We start from the raw sequence: 15,845 nt of genomic DNA, 5'->3' as shown, positions 1-15,845 counted from the left end.
GGACTTCCACGTGTGCACATATTGTTTTGCTGTCATGACATTACATCTTCTTTTCTATACAATATAGTATTCGCATTTAAAAAATAGATACCATATTAATCAATGTCGCTTAAAACTGCCAGAATGTTTACTGTTCTCTTCTGGTCTTTTATCTTGCCATAAAGACTTGCTAAGCTCACGTTGAGCTACAATTTGAATACAAGCTCAACAAAGAACATGTGTTCAGTTTGAATCCTCTAATACCCGTGGCAATCACTGAACTTCAACATTAAAAGTACAAGCACCACAGGAGATAAAGCTGAGACAAGACGATGATGCAATAATTTCAAAAGGTGACAAGTGTATCTGATTAAAAACGATTAGAGGCAGAGATGTTTCCAGAAGAGAGGGGGGGGATCTCTCTTTGACTCCCTCTGTCTCTTTTCTTTTCTTTTTGCGTGTGTACTTACACTCTCAGGGATCGTTGGCAGTCCATTGATATCCGGGGCAATGAAGTAGGAGTGCTGCGAAAACACAAACATGCGGGAGAAAGAAGAGGGAAGGTCACGAGCGAAGCATACCACTCACAGAGGAGAATGAGGGGAAGACGGGGGGAAAAAGGCCGTTCACTTTGTTCTATGATTTATAGCTCATCTTCAGCTCTGTCTATATGAATTGCTGAGCTGGTGTCTGAACTGTGGCAATGCTTTTATTGGGCCTAGAGAACAGAGAAAGCTCAATCGCAGCTCTGTTCCCCATAGACACAGACTGGGGTGATGTCTCCGGTGGAAAACTGAGCCTTTATTTAAGCATTAAAAAGGCTTGTGGAGCCCAAGACACAGACAAAAGTACTCGTGCACATGTGCACACGTGTGCATCCACAGACGCACGCTGGTGCACACACACAGGTTGTTTAGAGGATCACAGGGCTGCCTGTCTCACTTTGGGAGAGCAGGGCAGGTTCGGTGTTCAGATCAAAGGGGCCAGAGAGAGGTGCTGTTTGGAGACAGGTAGACAAACCACCAACTCAAACACACTGCTGTGTCTCTCACACACACACTCTCCTGTATCCGCAGTACACCTGCGTTTCTCTAGGCCTCCACTCGACCATCTGTTGCAGGTCTTTGCTGAAATCCACTGTAGCGTGGACAGTAGTTGTTCTCACACTGCAAGCAAAGTAAGTACAGTAAAAGATTACAATTTATTCATCTGCACATGGCTTACCGCTATTGACTTGTGAGGCAAATTATCTCAGGCAAACACATAGTCAGTGTTTGCTGTAGTGTTAAAGAACTGAATTTGAGGCTCCAGTGGCAGGAATGATGGCATCCAGCACCTGAGCTTTGGTGGTAAAAAGGTATTGAATGAATAGACGGAGCCTGATGAGAAAACACGTTTTTACAATTTATTAGAGGCACAACTAAATAGAAAAATAATAAAAATATGTATTGAAAGATATATACACCTAAATACAGGTCGTCCTTTTCGATGAATAAAAGAAAACTTGACAGGTATACATTATATCAACAACACCATGGCTTACAATAAACATGCTGAGGCATTCAAAATCAGCAATACCAAGGAAAGTGTCTCCACCAAGAGAGAAAGACGTCTCCGATTATAGAGACTAAAGATGATGAGGGAAGAGAGGCAGCCCGCCACAGCCAGAGAGGAAATGTAGGGAAGGAAATGATAATAACAAAATGAGCTTAATGTCCTGAGCAAGGTTAAAACTATTTATTTTGATAGGACATGATACAAGTTCCAAAAACTTAATTCAGTGCAGGTTAACCCTAACCCATGACATAATTTAATTAACTGATTCAACGTTTTTTAGTTACTACGATGTTGGACATGAGCATAAAGAATAAAGTGCTGCTGTTCAGTATTTGTCTGGTGCCTGATTCTGAAACTTCCCTCAATTTTATATGACATCTGCAGGAGAGAATTTCTACCAACTGCTGAAAAGAGTGATGCTAAAAAGTCATATGTGAGAATATGAAGAAATAAATCACAAACTAATAACTTACAAGAATTGGCAGCACTACCACTTACTTGTTTAGTGTATTAAGTGACAATTTTGAAAACAACATGTGTAAAGAATTGTCATGTTCCCCAGAGAGGGGGCATTCATTGTAGTTATAATAAAGCTCAGAGGAGACGAACATGCAGCGTGAACAAACTCTAACCCGATACCCACATCCAGAGCTTTGCCTTTTGAATTTCTTTTCTGGGCAAAAGATTGATGTTCATGTTGACTCCTACGTGCCCGTCTTTAAGATAAGTGCGTTTGTCATACTGTTTCAATTATTACAGCCATATTTCATGCATATTTTACACAGCTACCATTACGTCTTATAAATGTATCTACAAAAGCAAACGGGCGATTATTTTAAGTTTTATTCTAAATTTAGCTGACACATCTGGAAATCTGTTTGCAATGTAGGAATCTGTTAGAATTGAGATTAATCTCTTTTCCCATGTTTCCAGCAGCAGCATTAGGCTCAATATACAAGTTTAATATACACATTGACATGAAGTTAAATAATTGTTTTATTTACAAAGTGCTTGACGGAGCAAAAGTGCCAAATGTAGGAAGTACTTAATGTTTTTAACTTGTTTATTCTGATGACAGTTAATGAATCTTGGGTAAAAGTTGTTGTGTTGAGCTGCAGAATTTTCTTTTTATTGTATAGTTGTCATCACAGCTGCTGGTTTACTGCAAAGCCACGACTGCTACTACAAAAATTATGACAAAATATATTGCCGAGATATAATCAGATAAGATATTAGATGGTAAACAGTGATAGTGATTAGCTGTATGAATTTTATACAACATTAATAGTGAATAGTTGAGTTGTTAATGTCGTGCAAGTGAAATAAACTATGCCTGAAAACTTTAAATCTTTACCACTTCTCTTCGCCTGTGTGTTTTATTGGCAACATTAGGGTTGAATCATTTTCAATAAAAGGAATGTTCTCGGGGCAGAACTTGTATTAATGTCATAGCGTTAAAAGTCTTTGTTTCATAGTCAAAGTCTTTTGTTTGGTAAACCAACCGAAAAGAGAACCGGTAAGAGGCCAATTATAAACTATATGAGTCGAATAAGTAAATTGTGATAGAAGATTGAAGTAGATTTGGACACCCCCTGTAACTGCCACACAAACAACAGTTTACCGTACAGTAGAAATCTCTTGGCAGCTCTCTTTCTTTTCTCTTCCCCGCTAAATGTTTCCTTCCCCATTGGTCTGTAAATTCATGCTATTGTGATAATCACAAGCCATGCTCCTCAACTCAACCCAGGCTTTCACTGGCTGTTTGCTTGCTTATCTTATCGTTATTTTTTTTTCATCTTTCGATGACATGTTTATATAAAAACATTGAAAGTGGGTTAACTGGAGAGGCATCAAGGAGATTTTTTGAGCACAATTGCCTTTGCTTTAAACATAAAGAGTGTGTGGAGGAAGAAAAAAAACTTTTGATATTCAGAGAGAGAATATAGCAGAGTGGAATGGCATTAATCATTTACAAAGTTTGATTGTTTTCCAGAAGAGAAGAAACACACACCAAGGCCCAGGATAGTTTGTTTTTGTTATATTTAAAAAGATAGAGCAGCTTATTTGGCCAAATTGGAAAGCCGCGGCTCCCATGCGATTAGTGCAGCGGCGGTTTCATATTTCACAGCAGCCTCCTTCCCTCTCTGCTGTTCACTCATTCCCCTCCACTCACCATCTCCTTGCTTCCCCGATCTCTCAGTACTTGCCCAGTGGCAATATACAACTGCTCATTCTTGCACAATGAGAGAGGGAGAGAGAGAGAGAGAGAGCAAAACAGGGTTCACACATGAAAGGGGACAATGATCCTTCTTCTTGGCTGCCATGATAAAACAAAAAAAACACTCTTTTAGGGAATAATTCTGCTTCATCAATTAAATATCAAACTAGTGGCTTCTCCAGAAAAAGAGATGAAGCTATCACCTCTGTTCTCTGGGGCTTCTTTTCCAATGAAGCTCTGAGACTCAGATGAAAAGGTTTTGTTCTCATGGAGAGCTGATGAAAAAATAACTGACACAAAGAAAAAATAAATCACAAGGAATCTTAATTGACCTTGTTAACCTTGCTGGAGATTTATTGATTACCTCGTATTAGTATTGTTATGTTGTATATTCATCTGTGTAATTAGATGGGTATCCTTCTGAGACCTGTGCCGCAGAAAAGACCCAGAGTAGCTTGTTTAATTGGTAAAAAAAAAGAAAAAGGAGGGTTTATCCTCGAGGACAAAGGCTAACGCTGAAACTCTTTTGATCCCATTACGCTGTTGAGTCTGAGCAACTCAAAAATACAGATATTAGTGAATAGAAAATATTATGAGTTAAACAACCGTTATATTTGTTAGGTTTACGGGAGTTCAAGAGTGATTTCTTTATGTATGAGCTGGAACCATACAATGAGATTGTGTTTGAGTTAACACGAACACAGGCGGACTTTGAGGGACCTGGGGGTCGTTAATCCATTTCAGTTTTTTTGATAAGCAGGAGACATGACGAGTTGTGAAAGGACCCTTCAAGTTTAAACATGCCCAGCTCAGGCAAATCACACAAAAACCTGTTAGCGCCACTTCTTGCTTCCAAACAGAGTGTCAGTCGTGGGCCCTCAGTGTCTCCCCTCGTCCTACCTACAGTATCTGAGCCTCTTCCGGCTCCCCACTTCCTTTCTGCTCTGCTGCTCGCTCATTTATCTCCTTTATCTCAACCTCTTTACTTTGTTGATCTCTCCCTGTTTCTGCTTGTCTGACCCATATTTTTTTCTTCGTCTGTTTTCATGCCATGTCTTCATCTCCTCCTCTCTTCTTTGTGTCCATTTCACTTTGGTTGTCATTATTCCTCCCTCTTTGTCTCCAAACATCAACTCTCGAAAATATCTGGGAAATTTAAAATGTTTTGCCTTTAACATGAAGATCGCAGCAGGAGATTCTCCCGGTCAGATGCGTTCACAACGATAAGAAAATGTCTGGAGTGTTCAGGTGGTGTCATCTGGGGAGAGCGTGCAGGGGGCAGATCATGATGTATACACAATCTCGTTTGCTTTCCAAGTTGACCACGTTGACGGCGTCTTCTACGTGTACGGCACCTCTTTCTCATTCTGAGATATTTGTATTGTTTTTGTACCTCTGCCAAGAAGGTCATGTTTTCATACCTGTCCAATTGATTGTTAGCTAGATTACGAAAAACTACCACAGATTACCATGAACCTTGGTGAAAGGATGATGCATGGGTCAGGGAAGGTGGATCCACTTTCTCTAACATTGCAAGATAGGGCGTTTTCAACATTTTCCTAGATTTTTCAGAGAGTAATTATTGTTTAGGGGGCTGATATTTATGAGTCTGTGTAATTTGTTGCAGATCCAAATAAAAATCCAGATCTAGTGAAATTGAATGTGGTTTTTTTTAAGGGGACTGTTGGCAGAGGTATGAACTCTACTGAGCGTCATTCTAGTTTCAGTTTTGCATCAATTGCATGTTAGAAACTTCATCAATAGGTCCACTCACTCACTGTGAATTTTCCGAACATTTTACTGGGGGGCTGGCGAGACATTTTCAAGAAAATATCTGATATTCAGTGCATGACTGAAAGCCACATATTAAACATTTTGTCTTTCGTGCTATAGTCTCCTTCCTGATGCAACCCACTACTAGAGTAACCAACCTGGCCCTCTCTCCTCTCTCTTTCTGCGTCTACTCTAAGCTGTCTTCCCTCTGATAAGGGGGAATATAAGATCTATACCTACCACACTCAGGTTGACTGGCGTGAAGGGCTTTGGCACAGGCAGATCATAGAGAGAATTCAGCATGTCGTTCAAGTCATTTTCCTGGGGGGGAGAAACAAACAACAAAAAGAAAAAAAATACATAAAAACACACAGGACAAACGAATTTCTATTTACTTGTGTTGTTGATGTCGCGAGTTATGTGTCAATCTTAACAACAGCGTTGGGACTGATGCAGACCAGAGGGCAATCCTGCAGTGAGGCCTGAAGGGCTCCAAAACATCCGACTGACATATGTTTAACGAGCAGTGGTGAGGTTAAAAGACGGCTGAGCGTAGGGCTGCAGACGCTTATTATCCTGCAGCGTTGATTTATGGCTGAGAGGGCTGTCGGTAATTAAGCAGGGGTCTACGCTCTGAAGATGGGGGCTTTCAGAAGCCGTCATAGAGCCGGCTTGACCACAGACCAGGCCCCAAGATTATTCCACCCGCGTTTATGAGCTCTACAACAAGACTGCTATTTACACTCCTGAGCCAATGGCTGGAAAAACTGAAGGGGGACCAAACTTTGCAACGTGTACTTAAATAACGACTGTGAACGCAGAGGTTGAGCATTGTTGGTTTTAGCTTCTTTCTCTGTTGCCCTCTCAGGGAACTTTGTTTTGGTTTTGGCTGCGAGCAGTTGTTTGAGGAACTGTTTGTTTGTGTGTGCGTGCGTCTGTGAGCCAGAGAGAAACAGAAACTCAAGAGGAATGGGTGGCAATATACAGTAAAGAAGAGGAGGGCGGGAGAGGAGGACGAGGAGGAGGGGGGTGTCGGGGTGTGTGCAATCGAACAGCCTCCTGTCATGAGAGGCTCAATGCTCACACGCATGGTCAGCAACACGGCCTGGGGAAACAGTTCATTTACCCCTCGCCTTAAACCCTCATCGCTCTTCTGTCTTCCCTCGTCTGTCAACATCTCCCTCTCGCCTGGAACGGACAGCGGGGTAAATAGAAACCAAATCATGCACACTAACACTTCAGTCACTCAGGATTTCCAGCAATCTTTCTGTCTCTCTCTTCCTCATTCTTGCCCACACACCAAACTATCCTATTCTGCTTCTCCCTATATACATGTGTGAAATAAATATATATTATATATGCGTATAGCCTATATATATGTAATAGATTATCCTCCTGGATCCCTTTCAGTCAGAGAAATGTGTATATGTTTATGTGACTGTCTACTTTAGCAAAAGTCTGAGTCCTGATCACGACTCTCTGAGGGTCTCTGAGGGGAAGCAGTGACTACATGACAATTGAAAGCAGTCCCAAAGCGCTCTGCCTCTCTCCTCTCCTCTGTCTCCCTCCCTCCCTCCCTCCTTCCTCCTCTATCTCCCTCTTCTCTCTTCTAAACACAGGAACATCACCTACACCCTCTGCGCTAGACGCTGCACATCTCCCCAGTTTGTTGCATATTTTACATTTCCCCTCCCTTTGCTCGTACAATGCATTGAATAGTCAGGGGAAAAGACTTTTGTAAAACGCGAGCATTTGTGCGTGTGTGTGTGTGTGTGTGTGTGCATGCGCGCTTGTGTGTGTACGTGCGTGTGTGTTTTTCTTAACGATTTGTTTTCCAGTAAATCATCAGGAATAACTTCCAGTGTCAGATCAGCGTTTGGTCTGTGAAATGTCAACATTGTTGCTGCTAACAACAGAAGCCAAGTCGAGCCCAAGACGCCGAACAAAACTTGCACACAAAAGATAACATGCAGCATCCAGAGGAAGAACAGAATGGAGGGAAATATCTTACCACAGTGCAGATTCAAAAACACAAAACTGTGCACTTGTTTCTCAGTCAAATCATACAACCATGCCTTGTTTTCATATTGTGTTCTCGTAAAGCATTTCACGTACATAAAAGTCCAAATAATTACCTGTTGTTTCATTAGGTAATCTGACAGGGTGTTTAGCAGCTTGTAGTAGATTTCAAACCATGGTATATAACTGGAAAAGACAGAAAAACAAAGGTATGTTATTTAATCAGATGCATTAAACAAATAAAATGCACCGAACAAATCAAAACAAATTAACATGTGATGTATCAGAGGGTCTCCATTCCTGCAGGATGTAGAAGTAAAACAAATGTAGAGAGATTCTGTCTCGTGTAAACTTTGTCACGATGTCTATAAATAACGTCACTCTGTGCTGGACTCTGCACAACGAACAGTTTGTATATGTACTCTTGTAATATTACCGGATTTATCTACTGGCTAATGTCTGCAACCTAACACATCAGATGTATACAGGACATTTAAAATGGTTTGTGTTTCACTACAGCTCCTCCAGTGTCATTGTTACATTGGTAAGAAGAGAAGAGTCTTTATTTTGACATTCTTCGCACCCAGGGCTCTCCACACGCTAGGAATTCTTGACATTTCTGCTCTTTAAGCCAATAGGATGGCAGGGTGGAAGAAAAAAACAATAGATTTTAGATCTTTAAAAAAAAAAAAAAAACCATAGCTTTAATGTGATGTGGAGGGATGCTATGGTTTACAAGCATGCTGCTCCCAGATGCACAAGCTTAACAAAAATGCAGCCCAAGATGCCTCCTGCCCCCCCCCCTCCTCCTTTCTGCTTCTTTTTATGCCCTTCACGTATTTAAAAAAAATCTTTGCCTTATGTAATGAACGTGAAATAAATAAATTCATTAACAAGCTCAAAATAAATTATACTGCAGTGTTTGTGTTATAGCTAATCACTAAGAACACCCAGCATAAGCTAAGAGCATCTGCAGCATGGCTTTCTTTACAAAGTTGACATATTCTTGGCCAAGTCCACTTGCAATCTGAGTGGAAGGTGGCCAACATCTTCTTTTTGGCACAAAAGCTGTTAGGGCTCAGTTCATTTGATGTTATGTAATTAAATGATAGTAATACTAATGTCAAATCAAGGTGTTGAATTTTGATCCAGTTTGGGGGTTTTAACTTGTAATTTCCAACATTGCATGATTAACAATCCTTTATAAGGACCTTCTTAGCATCGCAATCAACAGAAACTCCCATTAATGCTTAATTAACTGGATTCATGAGTTGAAAAATAAACGAGTGGCCAATCAGTGGACGCCAATATTTTCTTATTGAATTTGATAAATAATGTCAGTATGTGAGTTGTCTTAAATACAAGTAATAAAAACTATAATTCAATTAAAATTATTCTGAGAAAGATTAAATCTGCATTTCCATGATTATATAATTCATCTGTCAGAGTCAGAGTTTTGAGGGTGTGAGTTTATAAACCGAAGACGTCCTGTTAGCTGGAGAATAAGGAGTATCCAGGGCATGGGTCACTGGCTGCTCTGTAGACTGGAATTAACAGACAACAAGAAAAACAATAAAGTGAACCTAATGCAAATTTTCCTATTGCTAAATCCACAAGGGGCCAATGACAGGCCGGGTTCCCGAGGAAGTGCAGCCAAGCGCACCAATCAGAGAGGCTGAGTGACCATTAGTCTGAAACAATCAGCCTCTTAACATGCCAATATTTTGACGTCTGCATGAGATTCAGTGCAATCAGGTCACACTCGCAGGAGAGGCCAAATCAAACAAGCGTATGTTAATTCACATGCTGACCGGATATCAACCTGAAGACCTATTTCTGCCACGTCAAACAACATGCAAATATCTGCATATGGGGTCATTTTACTTTTAACCATTACACGCAAAGTTCAGCCTGATATAATGACGCAGGGGGGGGGGACACAAAGACTTTGTACTCTAAAGCCAGGCTTCTGGACATTAATCCTTCATTTATCACAGTAGGAGGAGATGTAAATAGGGCTCTCGCTGTCAGAGAGACAGCCATCAGGCCTCACTGTTCTCACAGTCATTACACTCCTACACCGAGTTGCTGAAAATCCTTTGTCTTAGAGGAAAATGCATGATCACTATGGGGAGGGCAGCCAAGCCCAAATCATCAATATTCTTTCTAACACGGTCCTACAGTATAGGTAATTCATTTGTTATGCTTTATTTAAATACAACCGAATGTATATAACATAAAAGGTGTATTGTTTTATTTTACCCCCACCCCCCCACCCCACACGTTCTGCTGGCTTTGTTGATGTAAAGTTAAAGTTTAGAAAAGCTTAGAGAGATACTCCTACTCTTCACAGTTCATTGCTCAGATCTGTTTGTGCTTCGCAAATCCTCCGATAGAGAGAGGCATCCATCACTGGCGTGCTCGGTGCGTGGGGGCCCCGCAATCTCTCCTGCCATTTTAAACACATGTCTCCTCAAAGTGCCATGTATTCAAAGAATGAACCAGTTAATCTGTGGCCCACTCACAGCCCGCCGTGCTCTCCATCCCAGCCTCAGATATTTCCGTGCTGTGAGATGGTCTGATAAACGATAGAGCCATGGACGTGCCTTCGGAACTTTTTATAATTATGCTTTCAGGGAAAGCAACGCACACAAACAGCAGCGTCGCTGAAATAAATCTTTCAAGTGAGTTGGTTGTATCCACAATGAAAATGTAGAGTGAAATAAAACAATTCTAAAGTTTAGAATATTGTGGACACTCACACTCACATATTACATCTATAAACCGCAGTGCTTAGTTGTTTGATGAAACCTTAATACTAGAGCACTAATTTCAGCCCTTTGTGCCACCATAAAGCACTTGTAAGGTGTTAAGCATGACATTTATTCATGTTCCTCCGATGAGTCTTAAATTTCCTTTAAAGCGCAGGCACCTGTAATCGTAAGTCATCTTACACTTTGTAGACGGCTCAGTGGAAGACTTCATTACACATTTACCTTCTCGGGTCAAGGGTTAAGCACAGGGGAAGGAAGTGTCATCTGGCAAGCCCATAAGTGACCAACTAAACAGAGCAACGCAGTCCCTAAATGTATGCTAAAGCCTCGGCCATTAAATAAAACTGAGGAAACCCTTGTTTTTCATTTCTGAATTACACCCATTTAGCAGACAATCTGTCAAATTGTGAGAAAAGAACGAGGGAAGACAGGGGAGTAAAGGTTTATAAATAAAACCAGTTATAATTCGGTGTTTTCGTACGCATTTCTTTTTCTGTTGGATGTTTTTCCTGGCTCTTTGGGCCACAGCTTCAGCAATGAGACTATAAAGGGCTGTACACATAAAACTGTCCTACTCATTAAGGCACTTCCTCCCGTAAGGAGAGGTGACAATTTTATGGTCCCAGCACTTCAACAATCACACAGATGCAAACTGTTTTAATTACGTCTATTTTGTATCCATGGGAAATGATAGATTAAATTAATATAGACTAGTGGGGCCTGGGCCTTTGTGCTTTGGATTTTAACCAAACAAATTCTTTACTTACAATTCTTTAGGATGAACAACTAATATAAACTGTATTTTCGCCATTCCTCTACAATTGCAAATGTTTTGAACAGAAGCAATCTACTTTCATTTTTTTTGATACTGGCTTGCATGACTAATATGAAGGAATGGGCTTAAATAATTATAAACAAAGAGAACAAACTTTTAAACCAAGAGCCTTGAACACAGGAACTTAATTACACATTTCCTCAATGAGATATCTCAACTCTTATTTATATTTTAGACTATTTCCATGAATCTTTTCACGATACTGTGGGGCTATTTAAGATGGTAAAAGGAAAAAGATCAGGGTTAAAAAAAAAGAAAGAAAACTAGGAGCACATAAACAAATTTGAATTAAAAAAATAAAACTTTCTATACATTATTTTATTATAAATGAAGCAAGCCATGCAAACTACTCAGAATGCATAATGAATTTTATACATCATATGTCAAATGAATTAGCATGTCTAACTCAGCGAGAGGGACAGGGGAGCCTCTGCTAATTGGCAGCGAAGCTTCATGCATAATTATGGGCCAAGCGTCTTTGCTGTCGCACTGTGGCAGTAGCCGAATAACGAGGAGAAAAGAGAGAGAGGGAGGAAGAGAGAGAGACGGAGGGAGAGAAAAGAAACACAAAGGCCATGGAAGCTGGCCGGGAAGGGTGGGTGGTGTGGGGAGGAGGGACACCGTTCTTCACAGCAGCTCATCAGGGCAGTGACAAACCCACGACTGTCCATCAACAGCCACACACACCCAGCGTACACGCACGCACACACATGCACGCACACACACACACATATACAGAGGCAAGACAGCACTTACATGAGTGCTGCTTTACACTGAGATAAAGAAAAGGCTTTGTGCTCTTTCTCCAGTTTGGTGTTTGTTAAACAGTTTAATACACTCATTAAAAATTGATTTATTTTAAACATTTTGCACAGTTTATTCGAAAGTGCATGAGCCTGTTCACTGGTATTAACACTGGGGTGCTCCTTCTTTGTGATGGTGAGGTAATCACACGTGTAAAAACGTTGTGTCAACATGCAATTACACGGTAATTAAATGATAATAGCTCTTATTGAAGAGTAATTACGTGAAGAAAATTTAATTTTCCTGGGTTTGGTTTCCTCATTTAGGCATCCTGTGATATGATAAATCCACCTGTGAAATATCAAAAACCGCTAAACTTTTGGATAATTATAGGCACACCACTAACATATTTGTGTGGGCAGATGAGAATATAAATTTGTTATTCTGGCATAGTGCAGCTCAGTGTGAAGCGTGAGAATGAATGGAAATGTTGTCTCAAAAAGCTCTATAAACTTCTAGGTTGTGTGAAAAAAAAATATGTTTCCCCATCACACTTGAGAAATAAATGCAGATATTAAAGAAACCTGGTTTTGACAGTGATCCGTTGATCATTTGAAAAAGGAAATGAGTCCAAGTCTTGGTTATTTGAATAAGTAAGTAAAGACACTGGTGTTTGAACAAAGTCTCGTTTCACATATTCCCTTGATTCTGATTTAGAAAGTAAAATGTGAAAGGTTAACTTTAAATGTTTGCATTTGCAAAGGGCACATTAGTTCTTGGGATTTTCAGTTGTGTCTCTTATGACATTTGTTTAATTGATTGAAGTTGAATAAGTTTATTCTTTAAAAAAAAAAAGTGTGACATGTTAAAGACTGCAATGAGTCTCAGTACATTAGGACAGAATGATTCTGAATTCTGAATGAAAAATAAATATATGTACCTTGGAGTATTAAATAAAAAAAGAGTAAAGCGATTAGGAGAGAGACTGGTGGTGGTGGTGTGTGTGTGTGTGTGTGCACGTGCACTACCTGAGCAGACATATGCAGATCCGGCAGCCTTGAGTGAGACGACAAAAACCAAATCTCTGCTTGCCGTCGATGTCCGTCAGCACAAAGGTGAAGTTCTGCCCCACCTGACTCTGGTTAACCCTGGGACCAGACACAAGGGAGACACACACACACACACACACACACACACACACACACACACACACACACACACACACACACACACACACACACACACACACACACACACACACACACACACACACACACACACACACACACACACACACACACACACAAAGTCTAAATAATCGACTGAATACAGTAGGTTAAAGAAAACCTATGAAATCTTTTTTTAAATTCACTATATTTCAACACAGTTTAATGGGCCTGGATCAGAAACTCCTTCTTTCTTTTCTCTCTCGCCATGAGAGAAATTTCCATTCAGGGTCCAAATCTGATGTCACACATTTCTAGTATTGAAAAGCTGTAAAAAGCGTTTCTAACCTCAAGGTGAATTCCAGAGAAACTCGGTACAACCCTGCACCACTAGATGGCAGCAGCTCAGCTTCAGTAAAAGACTGTATGGACCTCCTCCCCTTTCACCCCCCCATCCCCCCCATCTTTACAATGGGAATTTTAACATGTAATTTTCCGTGCTGAAAATATGAGCCCGGTACTTTTCAGAGAGCTGCTGGCCTGACTAGACTAAAAATGTAGAAAGAAACCCACTCCGTCATATTCTGGATTCGGTCACACGCACGCTCTCATATGCAAGTGGGCTGGTCACTCGTCGTTATCATTAACATCTGTTCTCGACGGCACAGCATTAAGATTTGGGGATGTTTTCATAACAGCTGGGTTGTTTTTTCTAAAATAAATTTATAAAAGGGACATTTTGGGGCGGGTTTACATCCAGAAAGGCCACTTGCAATAGTGAACGCACTCATCTTTAAAGTTTGATAGTCACAGTAAATAGTCATGTGACAGATCCAACGAATGACGGTAACGTTACAGTTCATAACACAAGTGTGAGATGCAAAACACACAGATCATCTTTTATATATGTTAAAATGCTTATGTGTGTTTATGTTAGTCGGAGGAGGGATTGTGTGTGAGTCTGTGTGTGAGTCTGTGTGTGTGTGTGTGTGTGTGTGTGTGTGTGTGTGTGTGTGTGTGTGTGTGTGTGTGTGTGTGTGTGTGTGTGGGCGACAGTGAGCCCCAGTTCAGAAAAAATACGGAAGCGGAGAAGGAGAGGAATCGTACCTTTCCACGTCAAAGGGAAAGCAGAACTTTGGTATCGTCTGAAGGACCTCCTGAGAAACCAGAACAGAGAGAACACACCCTTTTAGAGAAACACATATCCCAATAATAACCGTGCATTTAAAAATCTCTTGGGCTTCTGCTAAGTAGGTGCTATCAACTGGCTGGACAAAATGAGGATTAATGCTAAATGCTGCTGATAAAAATCTGACAAGGTCCTCACATCCTAAACACTGCAGCCTAAATGCACTTAATCCAAATGAATGGGCAACATAAACCACTTCATTTGGTAGAACAGGGTGGAAAGGCTCCCCTGTTTTCAAGGGTGGGGAGGGATCCTCGATCCACAGCTTGAATAATTAGCAGTTAATAAGTTCATCGATTATCGGGTGCCAAGAGGAGATGAAAAGATGTAGGAAGAGAGAGAAAGAAAGAGGGAAAGAGAGAGAGAGAGAGAGAGAGAGAGAGAGAGAGAGAGAGAGAGAGAGAGAGAGAGAAGGGGGTGGGGGGGGCACAACACCAAGGCTATGGTGGCAGATTGTAGTGACAATGGGCTAAGCAGCTCTGAGGGGTTAAGAGGTAGGAGCGACGGGGGGGGGGACAAGCCTTTAGGGCTTCACCTCCCAACACCTCCCCTGTGGGTTGGGGGGGAAGGTGCGGGGAGGGTGAGGGTCTGCATGCTCTTCAAGCGAGGTGGGAGGGGAGGGGGGGAGAGAGGCACACCTTTCCACCAGCGGCATATGGATTTAGACAGGGAGCAGGAACAGAGCGGAGCACCATATGGGTGAGCCACTCCAGACCAGCCACACAGCCACCGAGCACCGGGTCCCAGCTCTGTCTGTCGCTCCTCGTCTCTCTGGCTCAGAATAGACGCCGGGCACCAGGTCCTTTTTGCCGTCTGTCTCTCTACTACCTCTCTCTCTCTCTCTCAGTCCTGGCCAGGCTCTGCCAAACTCACTGACTAATCCTGGGGACTGGGTGGCTCTTTTGCTATGCTCTGGCCTCTCCTGCCGTCCACCTCTCTTCTCTTTCGTTCGCCTGCCAAGCTTGGCTGCTGAACCCAAGGTCTGTCTCTTCTTTCTGACTGGAGATGACCAAGCTGAGAGAGCTGCTCCACTATCCCCCCCCTCTCCCCCTCTCTCACTGCCTCCCCCAAAGACTGATCTGGACGACAGGTTGGGTGTCTGCTGCTGCCGACTGTTGCTAAGACCTCGCCGTGGGGAGCAGTCACTGAATCCCCTGCCCCTCCTTATCAAAAACGTAAAGCTGCCACCCAAGCACAACACAACCATCAGAACAGACAAGCAGACTAAGGCAACAATGAGCTACGACAGGGGTGTGTGTGTGTGTGTGTGTGTGTGTGTGTGTCCTATGTATGTGTGTGCGTTTGAGTGTGTGATGTACAGTATGTGAGTGCCTGCCTGCTTCAAGGACTTTGTGCTTTCAATGTGAGAGGGTGGTTAGACATGTACATTTGTATGTGTTTTGTGTATATGTGCTTGTGTGTGTGTGTGGGTGGGTGGGTGGCTGAGTTTGACTCGGCTATATGTTTGTGTGTGCACGTTGCCACATATGGGGTGTATGGGAGGGTCGGGGAGGCGAGGCAGGGTGGGTGGGAAGTGGTTGTTTTTACTTATGAGGATCTGTGATAAAATTGAGAATTCAACAAAGATGGA

The 15,845-nt window shown here is 41.8% G+C and overlaps 1 protein-coding gene across 4 annotated transcripts in view; it reads right to left on the bottom strand.

Moving 5' to 3' along the window:
- The window catches only part of dennd1b (DENN/MADD domain containing 1B), a 103,536-nt gene that overhangs the window by 48,491 nt on the left and 39,200 nt on the right, over positions 1-15,845 (bottom strand). For 2 of the 4 annotated variants that reach the window (XM_047342782.1, XM_035177457.2), the window contains exons 4-8: positions 14,173-14,222; positions 12,928-13,047; positions 7,663-7,732; positions 5,768-5,848; positions 450-503 (exon numbers count right to left, since the gene is read on the bottom strand). In XM_047342782.1, coding sequence (XP_047198738.1) covers positions 450-503; positions 5,768-5,848; positions 7,663-7,732; positions 12,928-13,047; positions 14,173-14,222 — 375 coding nt within the window. Of the gene's footprint in view, positions 1-449; positions 504-3,709; positions 3,770-5,767; positions 5,849-7,662; positions 7,733-12,927; positions 13,048-14,172; positions 14,223-15,845 lie in introns of all 4 variants that reach the window. The other 2 variants (XM_035177454.2, XM_035177456.2) reach the window with 2 other exon arrangements.

Source organism: Hippoglossus stenolepis, chromosome 14 (genome assembly GCF_022539355.2).
Source record: "Hippoglossus stenolepis isolate QCI-W04-F060 chromosome 14, HSTE1.2, whole genome shotgun sequence".
Taxonomy (NCBI): Eukaryota; Metazoa; Chordata; class Actinopteri; order Pleuronectiformes; family Pleuronectidae; genus Hippoglossus; species Hippoglossus stenolepis.
The sequence above is the reverse complement of the archived record's forward strand: the minus strand, read 5'-3'. Positions and strand labels throughout refer to the sequence as shown.